The sequence below is a fragment of the Vulpes lagopus genome, chromosome 2 (genome assembly GCF_018345385.1).
Source record: "Vulpes lagopus strain Blue_001 chromosome 2, ASM1834538v1, whole genome shotgun sequence".
Lineage (NCBI taxonomy): Eukaryota > Metazoa > Chordata > Mammalia > Carnivora > Canidae > Vulpes > Vulpes lagopus.
The window spans coordinates 42,851,745-42,872,858 of NC_054825.1; the positions used below are offsets into that span (position 1 = coordinate 42,851,745).

At 56.9% G+C, this 21,114-nt stretch overlaps 1 protein-coding gene across 3 annotated transcripts; it reads right to left on the minus strand.

Moving 5' to 3' along the window:
* Window positions 1-3,228: 3,228 nt before the first annotated feature.
* LOC121484885 (class A basic helix-loop-helix protein 9-like) lies at window positions 3,229-7,024 on the minus strand. Of its 3 annotated transcripts, XM_041744665.1 has the most exons (4): window positions 6,889-7,024; window positions 4,497-5,338; window positions 4,196-4,298; window positions 3,229-3,536 (listed from the first exon to the last, which is right to left on the minus strand). In XM_041744665.1, exons 2-4 carry the CDS (start codon window positions 4,659-4,661, stop codon window positions 3,505-3,507), a joined length of 300 nt encoding a protein of 99 aa, XP_041600599.1. In that variant the 5' UTR covers window positions 4,662-5,338; window positions 6,889-7,024; the 3' UTR covers window positions 3,229-3,504. The 3 variants fall into 3 exon arrangements, 2 of the variants coding, with proteins under 2 accessions (XP_041600599.1, XP_041600598.1); XM_041744664.1 differs by having other exon boundaries at window positions 4,196-5,338; XR_005986138.1 differs by lacking the exon at window positions 6,889-7,024 and adding an exon at window positions 6,419-6,658 and having other exon boundaries at window positions 3,229-5,338.
* Between the last annotated feature and the right edge of the window lie 14,090 nt (window positions 7,025-21,114).

Sequence of the window (21,114 nt, forward strand, 5' to 3'; positions counted from 1 at the left end):
CCCACCTGAAACCTTAGGGACCCCCCAGAGTGGCCCTGCTCCCCGCCCCCCTGCGGACTTTGGCTTGTCTTCCTCATCCGAGGCCCAGCCCTCCCCGTGGCTCCTGTCGCCTGGCCCGCTCCGCCCCCCGCCCCACCCTCCCTGGCTCTGCCCCCACGTCCTGCCCCACCGGCCACCTCAGCCCCACGCAACGCCCTCAGCGCTCAGCTGGCCTGGAGCCCCCCTCCCCGCGGTCGCCTCTGTAGCAGCTCCCAGGGCCACAGCTCCAGCTCCCCTGGGCCTCACCCTGGGCAGGTCTGTCCTGCCTGCCGCCGCTTCTAGAATGCAAGTCTGGGCTTGTGACTATCATTCTGCCTAAATCATCCTCCCGGCGGCTGCCTTTGCTTTGATGCCCTACTTCAGCTTTCGGATGACTCCGTACGATGAGCACCTTCCTCCCCATTTTCCAGTTGAAACGGAGATTGGCTAGCTTGGCGGGCTCGAGGCCACGTAGCTCTTAGGCCTTGCTCAAAATCAGGATCTGAACCCAGGTCTATGCTGCAAAGCCTGTGTTTTTTCAAAAGGGCGGCTAGCTCGGTCCTGGCACATGGAAGGGGGACCTCTGCTGCCCCTTCACTCCTCCTCCTACCAACTTCAGTCTCCTCAGCAGGATGCAAGGGACCTTCCATCACGGCCGGCCCACGTCCCCAAAGCGTCCCCTGCCCCTGCCCGTGTCCTGTTGCTCCCACCACCCATCAGGCCACATGGGGTCACTGGCTGCCCCCCAGACCCCCATCCCTTCCTGACTGTGCCTTTTTGAAATCCCCTTTCCCACCACTTGGCAGGCCTGTTCTCTTTACACTTCCTTGTGTGCAAGCACCAGGCCCAAGAATACCTCCCCTGGGATGCTTCTCTGGATCCCCGAACACAGAATCCCTGGCCCCAACATCCCTTTCGCCAACACCGCTTGTTGTTTGTGTCCATCTGGACGTGGGTCACACTGGAGTGTGGTTATACAGGCCTCGCCCCGTGCTGCTCTGCATCCTCAGTGCCTGGCATCATCCGGGGCACAGAGGCGGGTGTACAACCCTCAATCCTCACCCTTCCTGTGACTCATGCTCCATCTCGTCCCTTTTGCAAAGGTTAGAAGGTCTCCTAAGGCTGGTTTGAGTCCCCTCTGCTCCCTGGTCTTCACGCCCAGCTGCACACTGATCTGCTCTTACTAGGGTCCCCAGAGTCCTGCCTGTGACCAGACCCCAGCCACGCTCTGGGCTCGCCCTCCCTGGCTCTTAGCACCGCTTAGTCTCTCCTCCCCGTGGCTTTTGGCGGGGAAGTCTGCCATTCCCGGGCCTCTCCAGGCCCTGCCGTCCCCAGCGTCCCCAGCATCCCCAGCGGACCCCCAGGAACCAAGTGCCCTGGGGCGCCGTCCTTGGCTCCCTTCCCTTCCCTCTCTACCTCCCATTTCTGACTGGGCGTGTCATTTCCCAGGGTCTAAACTATTACCTCCAGCTCCAGCTCCTGGCTCTGGATCCAAATATCTAACAACCTATGTGCTTTCAGTTAACCACTTAGTCGCTGCTTAGCGACCAGGGCTTTCTTTTTTTTTATTTATTTATTTATTTATTTATTTATTTATTTATTTATTTATTTATTTATTTATTTTTTGCGACCAGGGCTTTCAAAGGCTAACAGAGGTCCTCGGTCTCATCTGCCAAAACTTTCCTCCCTCAGTCCTGCTCCTTTCCGTAAAAGGCACAACATCATGGGTCCCCTTCCTGGGATCTTGGGAGCAACTTATCTAGGAAGAAAGTGCCTCGGAAGAGGGCTCCAACCTGGGAAGTCTAAATATCATGGTTTCCTACATCTGACTAAGGTTTGGAAAGCGATTCCTCAACCTGGCATCCGATGCCCGCCACGATCTGGCCCCGGCCTGCCTTTCATCCCACCCCGAGACCAGAAATGGGCCAACTATGGTCCACCAGCCAAATCTGCCCCGCCATGTGCTTTTGTACAGCCCACAAGCAAAGGATGATTCTTCGTATCCTTAAATGGTTGGAAAAAAATCAAGAGAAGGATGATATTTTGTGACCCATGAAAATTATATGAAATTCAACTTTCAAAGTTGTAGCAGGACACAAGCCATGTGCCTTGGTGTACTTATCATCTATGGCTGCTCTCCAGCTACGAAGGCACCGTCGGGTACTTGGAACAGGGAACATATGACTTGCGAAGCCTAAAATAGTTCTTCCCTGGACTTCCACAGAAGACCGCTGACCTCTTGCTATAGTCTGAATGTTTATATTCCCGCCCCCCCAAAAAAATTCATATGCGGAAATCCAACCCCCACTGTGATGATATCAGAAGACGGGGCCTTTGGGAGGTAATCAGGTCACGAGAGCGGAGCCCCCATGAACTGAATTAATGCCTTTTTTTTGTTGTTATTGTTGTTCTAAAACCCGGGATTAGCATCTTTATAAGGGACTTCAGAGAAGATCTCTCAGCCCTTCTGCCCTGAGTGGACACAGTGGGAAAAACCCGTTTCTGAATTAGGAAGCTGACTTTCATCAGACACAGAATCTGCCAGTGGCTTGATCTTGAATTTTCCCATCACCAGAACCATGAGAAACACATTTCTGTTGCTTAGAAGCTCCCTCGACTGTGGAACTTTGTTCCAGCAGCCCCAGTGGATTATACCCCTGTTCTGGATGAATCAAGCCATTCCCCTTCTCTTAAACATACCTTGCACTTTCCAATTTTGTCCCCACAGCTCTCTATTCTCTATCAAATCCTACCTGCCCTCAGGCCTTTCCAATAGAGCATCTTCTAGAAGCTTCCACGTCTACTTCACCCGGTGACTTCTCACTCTGCTCTTAACCCCTCCAGTAATACAGTTAGTGGACCTCACACCCAGGGCCTTGTCCTCAGGTTAGCTTTTCTGGAGTGCAGGTCATGTGTCCTCTCCAGCCTGGGAGGAAGGTGAGGACGGGTCAGTGTGTCCTCATCTTGCCTCCGGGGCCCAGGGCACGGCCTGGCAACACTGTCGACAGTTAGAAGGTAGGTGTCGGGGTCGACATGCTCCTTCCTGATGGTCTCATCTACCTGACAACCTGTCTCCAAGCCTGTGAAAGGGCCGTGTATTTACTTAGGTGTTCAATTTGAAGGAAGATGCAGATTTTTTAAAAAATATTTATTTATTTATTTATGATAGACACAGAGAGAGGGAGAGAGAGAGGCAGAGACACAGGCAGAGGGAGCAGCAGGCTCCATGCAGGGAGCCCGACGTAGGACTCGATCCCGGGACTCCAGGATCACGTCCTGAGCCAAAGGCAGGCACCAAACTGCTGAGCCACCCAGGGATCCCTGAAGATGCAGATTTTATCTAAGTTCCCTTGAGTGTATCTCCAGGAGGTGCTGAAGACAGGGTAGTGGCCTGGGCATGGATGCTAGGAGGCGGGGTGCATGTGGGGGCAGCGGGCGCACAGGCCCCGGCTTCAGTCCTAGCACCCTCGTCTACCCTCCATTCCACTATTCCACCTCTCCTTCATCCGCATCATCGTCTAGAAAATAGGGTGAAAATTGGACATCTGCGAGAACAGAGAATTCCCTGAAATCCTTTTTAGCTCCCAAACATAAGGATCCTGTTTTTACTAAAAGCCGTCAGTGCGCCTCACATGCCAGGAGATGCGGCTGTGCCAGCCTGAGCCAGGCCCACTCGGGCACCAAACATCCTTGTCACCATTTGGAGGCCAGGAGAGGACACCAAAGAGGAGTCGCCTGAGCAGGGCCGGTGGTCACGGTCCCGGGAATGCCGGTCACGCCATGGCCTGTGTGAGTGGGGCTCTGTGGCATCCTTACACATCAGCAAATCTCCAGCTTTCGTGTTTGAATCACCTGCGGATCTTGCTAAAACAGATTTTGATTCAGCCCGTCTGAGATGGGGCCCAAATTCTGTATTTTAAACCAGCCGCCAAGTGATACAGATGCTGCTGGTCTCTGGACCCCATTGCGAACAGCAAGGTAGTGCACAACCTGTGCAGCTGTCTATGGCAGTCCTGACATGCTCACGACTCAAAGGCAGCAGAACCGGGACTCAAATTTAGGTTTTTGGCTCAAAGTACAGTGTTCTCTACGCTAAGCCAGGGCTTTGCAACAAAAACCTCCACTCGGGGCCCATGGTCCCTGGGATCTGGAGAAAGGCCGATCAGGAAAGACTTACAAAAGAGAAACTGAATCAGGAGCCTCGTCCGGCCATGGGTCCACAGCAGGCACAGGGACAGGTGTGCGCAGGGGTGGGGGCGTCGCATGGGTGGCCCGCTGGCCTGTGGGGCCGGGAGGAACAAGAGGACAGCAGCTGTGCCCCTGGTTCCGCAGGCTCCGTGTTGGCTGCCGGCGCTTGCCTGGGAGAGCCCGACACCCTGCAGGGGCCTGCGCTTGGTGCTGCTGGCCTCCCGGGGAACTGCGGGGGGCTTGGGGGCTCCCACGGGAGTCTCAGCTGGGGGAGCAACAGGCCGTGATACCGGGGGGCCCTGGGATCCGCAGGAGCTGCCAGCGCGGCGCTGCAGGGCACCAGGAGGCAGGCGCGGGGAAGGACTTCTGCGCAGGCGTTCGGCCGGGGCGGCTCGGCTGGCAGCTCGGCGCTGGGCGTCCAGGCGGGCCCGGGAGCGGCGCCCTGCGGGCGGCATGAAGGCTGCAGACTGGGTGCCTCTCGCCAGCCTCCCCCGGGCCTGCAGCCCTGGGAACCTCCCTGAAGCCAGTTGCACGAGGCCAGGGCGCTCGTGGGGGTGCACCGTGCATCCCCGTCTCCCTGAAGCCAGTTGCACCGTCACGGTGCGCGGACGCCAAGGCTTGGGCTGTGTGCGCCGGGCCCCGGGGCAGCGAGCGAGGCCCGGGCTGCGGCGCTTGCTCCTGGGCTTGGTCCTCTCCGCCGAGGCCACGGCTGCAAGAGCCTTCCAGGGTGATGCCTCCGGGCAGGGACGGGGGGAGGGCCTGGATGCCGCTGTGCGTGGCCCCGGGGGTACACCCCTGCTTCCGCACCCGGGGGGCCAGAGGCGCACCGCACCCCAACAGGCCGCTGTTCCAGAAGCTCAGGACGGCGACCCGGGATTCACCAGGCAGACAAACACAGCGGGAATAGGGATAGCAGGCAGGCTGCCGTGGGCCCTGGGGCCCGTGGGGTCAGGGCCACAGCCGTGGAGGACGCATGGGGACCAAGGCTCAGGGGCGGAACCGGGGGTGCACGGAAGCTAACTCACTCCCCGGACACCTCTTCTGCAATGAAAAGCCAATGCACCTGTCCCCCAGCGTCTGCCAGCTGCCAGGATAAATGTCCCATCTCTTCAACCATTTTGCTAGATTTAGCCTAAAAAAAAAAAAAAAAAAAGAATTAGTTAATTAATAAATACAGGACACCCAGTTAAGTTTGAACTTCAGATAAACAGTAATTTTTTAGTGTAAGTACATCCTATGCAATAGTGGGGACAAGCTTACACTGACAGCATTCTCTGTTGCTTTCTGAGCTTCAAACCTAACCGGGGTCCTGCATTTTCTCCAGGAGCCCCATGAACACCCCGCTGCCCGTCCTGGCTGCGCCCTCTCTGCAAAGGGCCAGAGGAGGCCCAGGGACGCCCCAGGGGCCCGAGTGTGGTTCAGGGTGTCTTCACGGGGCAGCCCTGAGCCCTGCCTGCAGGATCCCCTCCCTGGACGCCAGGGGCTGGGGTGCAGGCAGGGCAGCAGGTCCTCTCCCCGGCTCCCCGGGCAGCGACGGCTTCTCTTCCCGGCTGCCCTCAGGGCTCCTGGTGCTTGCCCTCCACCGCTGCTTAGCCGCTTGGCCTTTGTTGCCGAACATCTAGAACAGTGTATTGTTCTCCTCCCCCCAGAGCTGGGGCAGGGGGCCAAGGCTTTGAGAAGGGCCGGTGAGCCAGGCTGCAGGTGGCCGGCCCCCGCGGGGGCAGACTCCACACGTGCACACGGGTGTGCCCGCTGCACGCGCCGCCGGGGGCTCGCACGCGCACACGGAGCGCTCTGCTGAAGCCGAGGTGTTCAGGCATTCCGGACGGGCGTGTGTTCGTGCACACTGTGCGGCGGGAAGCGGGGGGCAGCTCCCCTTCAGGCTGCAGAGCCCCGGCCCCCCACCCCGGGGGCACAGCAGCCAGGCCGGCAGGTGCACGGGCCCCTCCAGAAGGCTGCCTTCCGGGGGCCGCAGCCACCGCGGCTGAACGAGGGGTGGCGGACAGGATTCACGGGGCGCCCTCCGCGGAGAAGACACCAGCGGGAGGAGAAGGACGTGGGCTCCCGCTGGCAGATGGGGGGCGGGCCAGGGACTTCAGGGCGCCCAAAGCTCCCCTGAGAGTCTGAGCTCTCTCGATAGAAAGCTTCCCGAGAAACGCAGCAGGTGACCCTGGTGCTGCCGCCCGCCCGCCTCCAGTCTTCTGCGTCTCACCGTGTCACCGCAGGAACAAGGCTGTCGCGCGGCGGCAGGTGCCAGCACGGCCCGGGGCCCACCACCCAGCCTCACAGCGCCGGCCCTCCACTGCCCAGGTGCCGGCTGGTGACCCCGCAAAAGCCAAGGCCACCCTAGGCCCTCCCGCGCCCTACCCTGCACCACTACCCTGCACCCCTACCTTGCACCCCTAGCCTGCATCCCTACCCCGTGGCCCTACCCCACACCCCTACCCCGCACCCCTACCCTGTGGCCCTACCCCATGGCCCTACCCCACACCCTTACCCCACACCCCTACCCTGTGGCCCCACCTTGCACCCCTAGCCTGCATCCCTACCCCACACCCCTACCCTGCGGCCCTATCCTGCAGCCCTACCCCATGACCCTACCTACCCTACACCCCTCCCTGCACCTCTACCCCACACCCCTACCCTGCACCCCTAGCCTGCACCCTTACCCCACATTCCTACCTTGCACCCTCACCCCGCACCCCTACTCCGCGGCCCTCAGTGAAGCTGCCCGGCCCTTTACTCAGGGGAGACCCAACCGTGGGATCTGAATGGACGGCCGAGCCGCTCAGTGGCCGCGTCACCTTGGAGCTTGCTGGCCGTCCCCCCGCCCACATCCTCCTGCCTCTGAGGTCCTGTGACCGGCTCCGCGCTGCAGTTCCGGGGCGGGCGGGGAGCACCAGCCAGGACAGGCCAGGCCCGGTCTAGGCCTTGGCACCAGCAAAGCAGGGCACACCCAAATGAGAAGTTTGGGAAGAATTATTCATTTCAAAAAAATCATTTTAGAATCATAATGGAAAAACTCAGACCAGGGGAGGACTTCCTTACTCTATTATTTTGTGGTTTAGGAGCAGCTTTATTTGAATGTGAACATAGGAAGTGGGGGGGGGGCACCTTTATTCTTTTCCAGACTTTAGGCCCTAAGTAAAGCTCTCCATCGCCCCTGCCCAGCCTGGCTCCCGGGCCCGCAGGGAGGAGCCGCTTCCCGGCCTCTAGGCCCCTTTGTCCACTTGGCACAGGTGAACCGTGTGTCTTCTCTCTGCCGGCCTGAGCCCTACACGGGGATATGGCAACGTCCACTCCCCGATCTGCTCTTGGAGGGATGGGTACGCACGCCGACATGCCTGTGCGCCTCACCTCCAAGAGCCAGAGGCTGTCTTCCTCTCCGCCTCCTTCGACAGGAAGCCATCCCATGACCAGGCAGGATTACTCCCTCCTCCTCCACCTGGGCCCCTGCGGCCAGGCCCTCTCCTGAGCCAGGCCCTCTCCCGAGTGTGACAGCTGGAGCCCAGGGTAGGGATCGGCCTCAACCCCAGCACCCAAGCCAGGCCCACCCAGGCAGTAGCCACTCAGGACGCCTCTGTTCAAGTATTCTGAACTGGGTTGACCTCGGTCACCAGAGAGCCGCAGGGGGCAGATTATTCTAAGAGAGGGTGGGACTATGTGCACAAGTGGGAGAAGTAGGGAGGCACATTAGCCTCCACCCTCACCAGGCTGCCCCTGGCTGGAGGGCGGCCGGGGCACTTGTTGGCCTGGTGCCTTGCCTAAGCCACGGCTTCTTTCCAACAGAGATGCTGGTCCCCTTCTTGGGTGTCCCTGTGTCGGTGGAAAGGCTGGAACACACGTCCTAGTCCAGTGGCTGCGAGGAAGGGAAACCTCTGAATCATTCGGTAAAGTGTAACTTAAACGTGCTGTGGGTAAGGAGGTTGTTCTTAGATAAGAGGCTCCACGTCAGTTATGAATCTGTTCCAATTCCCAGCCTGACCTCCCTGGACGGCCCTGCCGGGGTTCCCTGGGCTGGCGTGGGGAGACCCAAGGGCCGGCATCATTCCTGAGCCTGTCAGGTGCCGGGTGTCTGGGTCGCGGTCAAGTGCTGGGCAGGCCTGGCATGGGGTCGCTGCCTCCAGCAGCTGCCAGCAGGCGCCTTGCCTTACAAGGGTAGAGCAGGAGCAGACTGGCTCCTTGTGTGGTCCGGTGTGCCTCTCTGTGCCGGGGACTGCCAGGAGCTTCCCGGGAACACTGAGGCAGAGGCACAAGTCACAGCCCCAGGGGCCTAGAGGCAAGTCTGAGCTTTCAGCCAGTTACCTGGAGCAGAAATGCGGAGATGCTGCCCACACACTCTCCCAAAGCCAGCACTGCCCTTGCTTCCTTCCTTCCTTCCTGAATAATGGAGTAATTCACTCCAAAGCCATCAGGACTCCTTCCCCTTCCCCAGTACATGTTGAGGCAGCAAGAAGGTTGGCGTGGAGTGGGGAGACAGCCAAGAAGTGGTGGCCAAGAGATCAGGAGATTGGCTACTTACAAAGGGATGGAGCATTGAGAATGGTGGGAGCCAGATTTCTCACTGAGAAAAGAAGCTAGAATGAATCCTGTGGAGGTGGGTTGGAAATAGAGATATCCATATGACTTATGGTTTTTTTTCAATATATAGACATAGAGGGACGCCTGGGTGGCTCAGTGGTTGAGCGTCTGCCTTTGGCTCAGGTCATGATCCCGGGGTCCTGGGATCGAGTCCCGCATCGGACTCCCTGCATGGAGCCTGCTTCTCCCTCTTCCTGTGTCTCTGCCTCTCTCTGTGTCTCTCATGAATAAATAAATAAAATCTTAAAAAAAAAGAAAAAAGAAAAGAAGATATACAAATGGTCAAAAAGCACATGGAAAAATGTTCAACATCAGTAATCATTAGGGAAATGCAAATCACAACCACAATGAGATAATAACCACCTTACATGAATTACGATGACTATCAGCAAAAAAAAAAAAAAAAAAAAAAAAAAAAACAGGAAATAACAAATGTTGGCAAGGATGTGAAGAAATTGGAGCTTTTATTCACTGTTGGTCTTGTCACTATGGAGAGCAGCATGGTGGTTCCTCAAAAAATTGAAAATAGAGTTACTAATATGATCCAGCATTTTCACTTCTGGGTAGATACCCAAACGCATTAAAAGCAGAACTCGAAGAAGCTCAGAGTATGCTCGTGTTCACAGCAAAACTGTTCACAACAGCCAAAAGGTGGAAGCAACCCCAGTGGCCATCAATGGAAAATGAGGCCTCTACATATAATTGGATATTATTCAGCCTTAAAAAGGAAGGACGTTCTGACACAAGCTATAACGTGAATAAACCTCAAAGACGTTATGCTAAGTGAAATAGGTTAGTCACAAAAGGACAAATACTGGGTGACTTCACTTATGCGAGGTCAAATTCATAGACACAGAAAGTAGAATGGTGGTTGCCAAGGGACCGAGGGAGTGACAAATAGGGAATTATTGTTTAAAGGGTACGAAGCTTCAATTTTGTAAGGGGATGAATGGTGGTGATAGTATCACAACAATGCGAATGCCCTCGATGCCACCAAAACTGCACACTGAAATGTTTAAGATGATAAATTTTGTGTTATGTGTATTTTATTACAATTAAAAATAGGTTTTTAAAGGGCACAGACGTCAACTCGAAAGCCTTCTGATGGCCAAATCTGGGACAATCTGAGCATCGAAATAAGTAGTGATAGAATCCATGACTCTATATTAACATAAAAAAGTAAATAAATACAGGCACGGGGATCTGTATTTATTCTGGGGGGATCCCTGGGTGGCTCAGTGGTTTAGCATCTGCCTTTGACCCAGGGTGGGATCCTGGAGTCCCGGGATCGAGTCCCACGTCAGGCTCCCGGCATGGGCCTGCTTCTCCCTCCTCCTGTGTCTCTGCCTCTCTATGTCTATCGTAAATAATCTTTAAAATAAAAAAACGACTTTAAAAAAATAATAAAAAATAAAAAATAAATACAGGCACCTGGCTGACTCAGTTGATGGAGCGTGTGACTCTTGATCTCGGGTTGTGAGTTCGAGCCCCACGTTGGGTGTAGAGGTTTCTTAAAAACAACATCTTTTTTTTTTTAAAGAAGTAAATGAATAGACACATGGGAAAAACAAAAAGCCCTTCCTTAGAATAGAATGCCGACTGAAAAATAGGGACGAGGTCATGGAATCTGAAAGGCACTAGTTTGCAATCATTGCAGAAATATTTGATTCAGGGAAGAATCACCAATGGATGCTGAGGTTTTCATGAGGAAGAGGATATTTACACAATCTCGAACTCTCTCCTCGCAAAATATTAATTATTTATAAATTGGTAAGTGCATTAAACTTCTTAATTAACAGGGAAGAAGCCTGGCAGACAGCATCCTGGCCACGTGTCATGAGCTAACATGCCCGACAATGGGACAGAAGGACTGTGCATGAGACGTTGCGGGGCATGGGAAGCACACAGCATCCCCCCGGGGCTATTCCCGCCGAAAGCGAGCAACCTCAGATAGACTCAGGTTGGGGCACATTCTACAAAACCACCAGACTGTAATCTTCACAAGCGTCAGAGTCATGAAGGTGAAGCTCGAGGAGCTGTGCCAGCCTGCGGGAGGCTAAGGAGGGTAGACAACTAAGTCCAACAGGTGAGCGTGATTGGGCCCTTTGGCTATGAAGGGCCTCATTGGGGTCATCGGTGAGATTGAACTGGGCCCGTTGATTAGCCAGTAGTAGTAGCAGCACCCGGACTGCCCTGGTTGTAACGGGATTTCCGTGAGAGCCTGTCTGCCATGACTTATTCTCCAAAGGCTCTAAAACCATTTCTTTCTTTCTTTCTACCACTGCGTCCACTGTGTGTCCCGCTTCTGAGGTGAGTAGAGGAAAGAAGCGCTTGTGTCTACCGAAAGTCCCATACAGGGATGTCCGCGGCGGCTGTCCGGGTAAGAGCCACCTGTCACCGTGTGCTTGGGCTGCCGCAACGGGGAGCATGGGCCGGGGCACCTGCGCGGCGGCGCTTACCGTCTCTGTCCTGGAGCTGCAAGTCCGAGATGGAGGCACAGCGGGCTGGTTCCTGCCGCGGCCTCGCTCCTCCACCTGCAGGCGGCTGCCTCCTTGCTGCGCCCCCGCCCTACCTTGATGCCCTAGAGCTCCTGGTGTCTCCTCCTCTTGTGTGGGGACACCGGTCCTGCTGGGTGAGGGCCCCACCCTTGCGAACTCATGTAACCCTAGTTCCCTCCCTAAAGACCCAATTTCCAAACACGGTCCCACTGGGGCTGGGGCGCCACCCCTGAGTCCGGGGGCCCTGCCGAGGGCCTGGGCGCGGGGCATGTTCGCGCTGCGTGTATTTCTACAGTGAGCAGCTCACAGCGCCGGGAATGAACCGAGTCCTAATGCGCAGTAGCGAGGATGAGCTCCACAGGCGACGCTGGCCAGGAGCATCCGGACGCAAAGGAGCACCTGGCACACGACCTCCGAAGGTCCCCGACACAAAAGGCCAGGCCACGGTGTGGTTGGTGCAGTGACAGGTAGGGGTGTCCGCAGGGCCCTGGGGGGACCTGGGTGCCCGCGGGGAGGGGGCAGAGGCAGGGTCAGGGGCTCACCCAGCCTTGGGAGGAAGGAACCTGTGACCCGCGGAAGCAGGCGGGAGCCCGAGGCCTTGAAGCTGATGAGAGAGGCTCGTCGGCCACGGCGGGCACCTGTGGCTGCACTTAGGGCACGTGCCCAGAGCAGTAACAGCCGCGGGACGGAAGGTAGAACAGGGGTCCAGGGGCCGCGGCTTCGGGCGACTGGGCAGCTGGGCAGTGGGTACGAGCTGCAGTCTTTCACGATGAGGCGGTCCTGCAGGTGGCCGCCAGGACGGCTCCTAGAGCGCTGTGACGGTATTTATTCATTTATTCATTAAAGATTGATTGATTGATTTATTCATGAGACACAGAGAGAGAGAGAGGCAGAGACACAGGCAGAGGGAGAAGCAGGCTCCACGAAGGGAGCCCGATGTGGGACTTGATCCCGGGCCCCCGGGGTCATGGCCTAGGCCGGGGACGGCGCTAACCCGCTGGGCCATGGGGCTGCCCTGTGAGTGTATTTAATACCCCTGAACTCCACACTCAGGAACAGTCACTATGGTCAATTCTATGCTACCTAGTTGACTGCAGTAAAAAAAATTGGAGAAAAAAGTCAGTCAAGTCGTAGCTTAAGAGCTGCACGGTGCATTGTGTAAAGCCCATACTTCCTGCCATGTGGAGGGAGGGGAATGAGCTGGAATGCGGGGAGAGTGAAGGCTGGGGAGAAAGTGGGAGAGCTTGGGGCCGGAAGCCAGGCCAGCGCTGTTCCCAGGCCTTTGCAGTGAGCTTGGATTTTTTTTTCCTTGTAAGGAGTTTGGATTTTCCCCCAAGAGCAATGGGAAGCCATCAAAGTGGCTTAAGCGGGAAGTGACATGATCACACCACATTTTATTTTATTTTTAAGAGTTGTATTTATTTAAAAGAAAAAAAAAAGAATTGTATTTATTTGAGCGATCGAGGAGGAAGAGGGGGTGGGGGCAGAGGCAGAGGGGAGACGCAGGCTCAATCTCAGGACCCGAGGTGGTGACCTGAACCAGAGTCCACGCTTCACTGGCCCAGCCGCCCAGGTGCCCCGCACTGCATTTCAAAGACCTTTCTGGCTGCAGAGGGCTTTGCAGATGGAAGGGGGCCGAGTGGGACCGGTATAGGGCCGGTGCAGATGCTGCTCCCAGCCTGTGCTGCCCAAGCTCGGCCTGTGGCTGCTCCGCACCTCCTGGGCCCTGCCTGGGCTCATCAGCTTGGTGCTGCGCCCGGCGCGGACATGTCACGTTTGTTGCACGGACACCCAGGGACTCCGACCCCTCGCCTGAGACGACACCCAGCATCCCTGACTTGGGGATCGTGAGGAGAACATTGTTGCGCAAACGTGGCAGTTGGAGGAGTCCTAGGGCAGCAGCTCTGAAGAGCACAAACGCCGCAGAATGAATGGGGCGCCTGCCCCGTGGGGAGGACTCCAGGGGCCCTCAGCAAACTGCATCTGATCTGGACACAGCCTCGCTCTTCCCGTTGAGGTCTCTGGTAGACACTTTGAGAAGACGTCAACCCTGCACCTTGGGCTGGGAATGGCCAGGGGGTGATGGACATGGGCAGCTTTACGGGGAAGGGCTTGTGGGACTCCGAGCTTCAGAGCTGCACCTCATGGCCCAGGGGGCACCGGCCCCAGACAGCCCTTCCTTCCCCGACCACTGGACGCCTGGAGACACCAGTGGGATAAAATCCCAGCTCATCACCAGGCTCTGGAGGCTCTTTGTGATCTAGCCCCTCTGCTTTCAACTTTCATTCCATGACCAGACCTGAGGCCCTCAGCTCCATGTCCAGGCTGTAACATGGGCCTGGAACACCTTCCCTCACCCTTGGCTGAGCCCCATTCCTCATCAGCCTTCGGGTTACAGGCCATCTGGGCCTCTCCTGGAATACACTTCACAGTGGCTGGGTCTGTGCACTCCCCTCCGCCCCCCGTCCGTCCCCCGTAAGGCTCTAGGCCTCCGGCATGTAGGGCCCACACCCCCTCCAGGACACTGGCAGCAGAGCCTCGCCCAGTGGCCTGCACAGTGCCACGGCTCAACGTCTCCTTGGAGAGGATGAGAGGTGGGCTTCACATCAGAGCAGTACTGAAGGATGGAAAAGTGGGGGTGCATTCCTCCCATGGGATCCCAGAGGGAATTCCAGAGCTCCTTTGATGTTATGCTGTCCTCATTGGCACACAGGTATGTGGCAGCTGTTTGCATGTCCCTCTGGCCCTTCTAAATACACAAGGATAGCTTGTCTCTCTGCCATCTGCTAAACTGCTTGGATGACCTCATTGGCACTGCACAAAAGAGCACTAAAACAGCAGCTTGCAAAGTGCCCCAGAGACGCTGCAGGCAATGCCTACACCCATTTCCTTCTAGAACCCAGCCTCAGATCACACAGCAACAGACCAAGCCAAAGGCACATGACCATTCTCCTGGGCCCATCCATGACTCTCTCTTGTCCAGGCTTTGCCTGGGTGACATAGAAGAGAGATGGAGGTGGCCAGGGAAAGCTTCTGGTGGAAGAAGCCTTCAGATGTTGTTGAAGGAGGGGAAGGAAAAGATGCAGGGCAGAAGCAGGGAGAAGACTGGCATGTGGGTGAGAATACCCCTATGTCACGTATAGACACGTGCCCGTGAAACAGGGAGACAGCCTTGGAAGAAAGGGGCCTGAGGGCATCACCACTTTCAATGCCACTGCGTGCCTGCTGCAAAAGCAGGACAAGGGGCTTTATTCCCATTTTACAGGTGATAAAACCGAGGCTTAGCTAGGCCAAAGTCCCATAACTTAGCAAGGTGGGCAGAGCTAGGTCTTCTGGTTCCAAAAGCCCATATATCACACCAGGCTGCTTCTCATGAGGGGGCCTGTTTGGTGGTGATGCTGGGAAAGACGCTATTTACTCATCAAGGAAATACAGGTTAAAATTCTAAAGCCACACACACACACACACACACACACACACCAGCATGGCTGAAATAAATAAGACAGACAAAAAAATCAAATGCTGTTGCATAAAATAAAAAAATCCACAAGTCCACACGGCTGTAATATAATGAACACAAATAAATACATGAGGTAGAGAAAAAAGCTCTTCCTTACAGTGGAATCCAAATAATAAATGAGGAGGAGATTATGGGGTGTGAGAATTACATTTGGCCACCATCACAGTAACAACTGACTCAGGCAAGAATCGTCAATGGATGCTACGATTAGTGGGTAAAAAATCTGGTGGCAAACAGGATAGTTAAGTAACCTTCAGGTGTCTGCCCCCAAATACTTCTTAACACAAATGGAAGACGGCCACTTAACAGTGTAGGCTCCACCTTCGCCCCGGCCCAAGGGAGCCCCTCGCAGGTGATAGCCAAGAGGCGGCCCCTACTCCTGAGACGATGCACCAACCATGTCACTTCTGTGATGATCCTGCCAAAAATCAATAACCTGAATCTAATTGTGAGGAGCCAACAGACAATCCTACACCGAAGAACATTCATTAAAATAACCAGCCTGTACTTTTCAAAACTGTCAAGTTCACGAAAGACAAAGGCTGCAGAGCTTCTCCAAATCAAATGAGACGCGAAAACACGACGACCCAACGCAACTCATGGTCCTAGAGCAAATCTTGGACCAGGAAAAAAAAAAAAAAAGATTTTCAATAAAGGATATTGTTGGCACAATTGACAAATTTTTTTTTTTTTTTTACGATTGACAAAATTTGAATAAGAAGGTCTATAGATGATAATATTTAATCAATGTTAACATCCCAATTTTGGTAACAGAAACAAAAAAAAATGTATCCTTGTTTTTGGGGAAATATGCACTGAAATACTTTGGGGTAATATGAATACCAGGCTCATTCATAACAACCCAAAACTAGGGGCTGCCTGGGTGGCTCAGCGATTTAGCACCGCCTTTGGCTCAGGGTGTGATCCTGGAGTTCCGAGATCGAGTCCTGCATCGAGCTCCCTGCATGGAGCCTGCTTCTCCCTCTGCCTGTGTCTCTGCCTCTCTCTGTGTGTCTCTCATGAATAAATAAATAAAATATTAAAAAAAAAACTAGAAACAACCCCAAAGTGGGGACGGGATAAACGGTGGTATGTCAATACAATGAAATACTATTCAGCCATAAAAATAATGAACTGATACAGTTAAATAGGTGAATGCCAAATAATCCTATTGAGGGGTGCCTGACTGGCTCAGTCGGTAGAGCACGCAATTCTTGATGTGGGGGATCAGGAGTTCAAGCCCTATGTTGGTTGTAGAGATTACTTTTAAAAAATCCAAGATAATTATGCTGAGTGAAAGCATTTTCTATAAGGTTTTTTTTAAGATTTTATTTATTCATGAAAGATACAGAGAGAGAGAGAGAGAGAGAGGCCGAGACACAGGCAGAGGGAGAAGCAGGCTCCATGCAGGGAGCCCGATGTGGGACTCGATCCCGGGACTCCAGGATCAGTGGGCCAAAGGCAGATGCTAAACCGCTGAGCCTCCCAGGGATCCCCCACTTTTCTATAAATTTACAACGATCTCAAAATAAAGATTTGAGCAATGGAATAAACGCCATTTGTCAGGCTTGTATTATTACCTACGTATTTATTTGCTGAGGCACATTCTACATAAAACCCGAACTCTACAGTCTGATAGGTTTCGGCAGTTGTGCCAACACCTGCCACCCGCATCAAGGTAGGGACACATCAGTCCTGACGCTCTGGAAAGTTCTCCCATGCCCCTTCCCCGTCACCTCCTCCTCCTCCCCCGACCCGACCAACCCCAGCTCTGATTTCTATCATCGCGATTGGTTTTACTTGTTCTGGATTTTCACGTACAAGGAATCATTCCTTTTTTTTTTTTTTTTTTTTTACAAGGAATCATTCATACGTACCTTTCCTTCTTTTTTATTCTGTTTTTGCCTGGCTGCTTTCGCTCGGAACGATCACCATGAGAGCCATTCATACAGCTGCCCGTGTCGGCAGCGTGATCCTTCTGATGGCCGAGGGCTATCTCGTGTCAGCGTCCCCGCTCGTGTGATCACCCGCTGGGGCTTGTTCACGGTTGCTTCCAGCTTTGGGTTATTACGACCAAGGCGGCTATGGGGTATGAGTCTTTGTGGGGCCCCGTGTTTCACGGTACCACTTGTGTCCCTCTGCCCTTGACCTCACTCACATTCATGGGTGGGACCACAACCACAGGCTTTTTAAGGATACTAGAGAAGGGGGCCTGGTGGCTCGGCCAGTCCAGCATCTGCCTTTGGCTCGGGTCACGATCCCGGAGCCTGGGATAAATCCTTGCCTCAGGCTCCCTGCTTGATGAGGAGCCTGCTTCCCCCTCTGCCCCTCTTCTGCTCCTCTTCTCACTCTCTCTCTCAAATAAATAAATAAACATCTTTACAAAAATGTAAGAATACCAGAAAAGCATCCTGATCCACATGATCTCTTCTAAAAATGCCCAAGTGCCACCATTAGCGGTCTCTTCTTCTTCTTCTTCTTCTTCTTCTTCTTCTTCTTCTTCTTCTTCTTCTTCTTCTTCTTTTTTGTGGTCTCTTCTTTTGAGGTTACCCGAGCTCTGGCTGGCCTGAAATTTTATCAGAAGGGAGTTACCCAACTTGTGCTTCTCTTCTGGCCAGGACTGTCCCTGGATAGGACTACGGACAGTGAGTGGGTGAAGGGGATGCAGAGGAACTTGCCCCATTTTACTGCTTTCTGGGCCGTGTGTAATGTCTCGTCCTCTCTGCGCCTTGCGTGGCGTTTGACATCAGACACCCCATCCCCGGGCTGACCCATCAGGTCTAGTGAGGAACCTGGCATCCCAGACCTGTCTACTCGCAGCAGTTCTCCGGGAAGGAGGGAGGGAGGTCCCTGGGGAGTCCCCACGTCCCTGAGGTGCGAGAGCCCTTGGAGGCCTGGGTGTTAGGGGAGAGGGAAGGGGGGCAAGCGGTGTGTGTGCTGGCAAGAGCAAGCTGGCCGCGCGTGCAGGGATGGACCTGCGGGTCCTCCTGGGCGCAAGCCTCCTGCTGGATCAGTAGAATAAGCCAATCTGTGCCCCCAGCACCTTCCCCCCAGGAAGGACCCAGTGGGCTTGTGTAAGGGAGTAAGGCTCCAGCCTGCCAGCAGGGAGAAGGGCTCAGTACCGTGGCTGTGTGGCTCCGCTTCCGCGTGTCGACCCGGCCACGTGGGCTGCAGGGGCCATAGCTGGGAGCTCCCTGAGAGAGACGGGAATGTGGGCCACGTGCCTCCTCCTCTGAGGGGCCCATGAGGAGGGGAACAGAGGCGGGCAGAGAGAGGTGTGAGCCCCGGCGGGAGGACAGAGGACAGAGGGGCTCGAAGAGATCCTGAGCCTGAAGCCAGAGCGCCAGCTCACACCCACTTTGCGGGCAAGAGCCTGGAGCGCACACAGCAGGCATCTTGTCCGCGGACCCAGCAAGTCAGCAGCAGGGCTGAGGCCAGAACCCGGTGCCCCGTTCCTCCTGTCCCAATCCCAGAAGAGGGTCCTGCTGAGGGGGAGGCCGGGGTGACAACCTCTGAGGACCGGGATGCTGGGCGGGCCGCTGCTTCTCAGATCCTGGATGGGGGATTCGGACGGGCCTGGGTGTGTCACGGGCCACCCAGACTGTCAACAGAAATCTCTCCGCTGGAGAGTCTTTTCCTACCGGAGAAGAGGGAGGACTTTGGCAGGTTCTCAAGAGAGACACCTGGGACAGGGGTGGGAGGGGGGGGGGAGGGTCTGGTGGGGAGGGTTGGCCCTATGTAGTTTCAGGGATGTGTGTCCACGCCCTGTGCCAAGACAGCCCACAGGCAGAAAGGACTAGAGCCTTGGGGCCCAGCGTGGGTGGCAGATGGGTCTCCGTGGGACAGGGGCCCCCTCGCCTCCTCAGACCCCAGCTCGGCTTTAGCACCATGGGGAAGCCAAGGGACCTGCTCTGTGAGACTAGGGTAGGGAACTTGGCGTAGAGCAGGGGACTCAGCCGTCTGGGTAGGGACAGGACAAGGAGGCTGGAGAAGCGGGGGAAGGACGAGCGGGTGGTGGCCAGCCCCCACCTGCCCACTCATGCCGCGCACTCGGGGAACACTGAGCACCACGATGTCCCTCTGGCAGCCCAAGGAGCTCATCGTCCGTGCCTGCTGGGCCTGAGCTGGGTGCCGAAGCGCACCCCCCCCCCACCGCCGACGGGTCTCCAGGGGGCCGTGCTTCACCCCCCAGAAGGACCTGCTAATGGGGCAGGTCGGGGAGACAGTCGGCCGCCTGAGCCTGGAGTCCGAAAGCCCGAGTCTGAGCCCTGGGCTTCACTCACGAGCTCCGCGGACTGGGCAGGTCAGTCTCCCCGGGTCAGCCGGGAACAAACGTCCCCCGAGACAGGACGGCTGCAAAAGGAGAATAGGGGACGCGTTGTCGACTTGAGGGACACGTGCTGGATCGTGCTGCTCTGACAGCTGTGCCTGGTCTGCTCCCTGGAGGCTCCAGGCCAACAAGGGCCTAGGCGGGCGCAGGGGTGGTGAAGATGGACCTAGCCCTGGGGGCCCAGCCTGTGGGTGGAAGGAGGCCTGCCCCACACCCTCTGCTGGCGGCCCTGCCCCCAAGGGATTAGGTCTTGCAGGTGGGCTGGTTCCTGGTCCTGTTTGCCTCTTCCTCCGCCCCACAGGGGCCCCAAGCCAGAGGCCTGGACGGGCACCCAGCTAGGAGCTGGAGAGGGGACGGGGCAGCCCAGCCCCCACCCCACACCCCTCCCCATCCTCTCCAGCGCCCGCCTGGGTCTCCTTGAGGGCCTTGGGCACAGGCCTTGGAGGCCGAGCTTGGAGCCTGGCTTGCTGTCTGTACAGCCGGCCTGGGCGAGGCCTCCCAGCCCATGAATGGCTTGGAAGAAGCAGCCACAGTGGGGCCCTCCTGACGAGTCCCGGGGTGGCGCCCTCCCTTCTCCCTTCTTGTGCCGTGGTCTGGGTCACACTCTCGCCCTCCGACAGAGCCTGAGAAAGCAGCAGAAGCGCTGCGACCATTGTCCAGCCAGGGACAGTGAGGCCGGTGCCGGGGTGCCGCAGTCCCCGGCTCCCCAGCCCCTGGCCCCCAGGCGCCCGGGCTTCCTTCCACCTGGGTCGGGCCCGGGCCAGCCAGGCTGGGCAGGACTGTGCTCAGAGCTGCCCGGGGCTGCCTTGGGCTGGGGGTCCTGGGACGCGGGGGCTGTGGGGCCTGCTCTGGGGGCCGAGCGGCGGCTGTGGGGAAGCTTGGGCTCTGTCCACAGGCCCGGGCTCTGGGGGCTCTGCTCCTCCAGCCGCCCGTCCGCCTGGGCCGCCTTGCGGGGCGCAGCGGGCCAGGCCCCCAGCACGGGTGCACGGGGGACCTTGTCCTCCCTCACAGATGGGGCAGGAGCTGGTCCCCGGCCCCCCAGGCCAGGCAGGCGGGGACTGAACCAAGCGGCCTGGCTCCCAACCCGAGAGCCTGCCATGCGATGCCCGGTCCCCTGGGCTTCCCTGGGAGGGGCGGGCGCCCAGGGATGCCGGAAGCCCCGGGTTTCCCATGACTTGATCTGGAAGGAGCCTGGGCCTCCGTCCCCACGGGGCCTTGGCCTGTGGCCCGGGCTCTGGGCGGGGGGCTGGGCGGGAGTTGCCCTGCTCCTGTTCTCCCTTGGGTCCCCTTGGAGGCCTGGCTGCCGGAGCCCAGCTGCTTGCCCGGAGCCTGGCCCCACAGAGGGGGGCTCCAGCACTCCTGGGGTGGGGGGACAGTGCACCCGGGGCTGGGGCCGGCCCTTGCATTTGGCTTCAGCTCCGCCTCCCCTGCGGCTGGCCCAGCTCCCCGTGCCTTGGCTTCCTGGTCTGTAAAATGGGCTTAGGACAGTCCTCAGCTTCCAGAGCACAGTGGGAGCAGCCGTGCGTGGGCTGCGAGGTGCGCAGCGGAGGCCCGCCACCAACCTCAGAGGCCCACCGGGAGGAGGCTGCAGTCTGGCCTCTTCGGACGGGCCTGCCTCCGGCCCCAGGGGCTGTGGCAACTAGGGAGTGGGGGGCTGCAGCCTGGCTGGCCCTGCTCTGGGCCCCAGCTGATGACTGAGTCGCCCCGACTTCTGCTGATCTGTGGGAAGCAGAGAGAACCTGGGACGGTGGGGGGGCGGCGGGGGGAGTGGTTTCTCTTCCCAGCCTCTGCTCCGGGGGAGCTCTGGATGGGGGTGGGGGAGAGTGGCGGTGCTGGGTCCTGGCAGGACTCCGGGGCCAGGCCACCTGCCCCGCTCACCCATTTCACACCTCGTCACTGTTCGTCCGGACACCTGTCCACAGCCCGGACCCCGGGGCCCCGCTGACAACAGAGAAGCTCAAGGCCCGCGGCCCGGGAAC

Excerpts from the sequence above, each read along its gene's own strand:
- LOC121484885 (XM_041744664.1), bottom strand. The coding sequence starts at position 4,661 with ATGCCGCCCGCAGGGCGCCGCTCCCGGGCCCGCCTGGACGCCCAGCGC. Across the intron at positions 3,537-4,195 it reads CCTGATTCAGTTTCTCTTTT|ACGATGATGCGGATGAAGGA; the intron begins GTAAGTCTTTCC and ends CCTATTTTCTAG.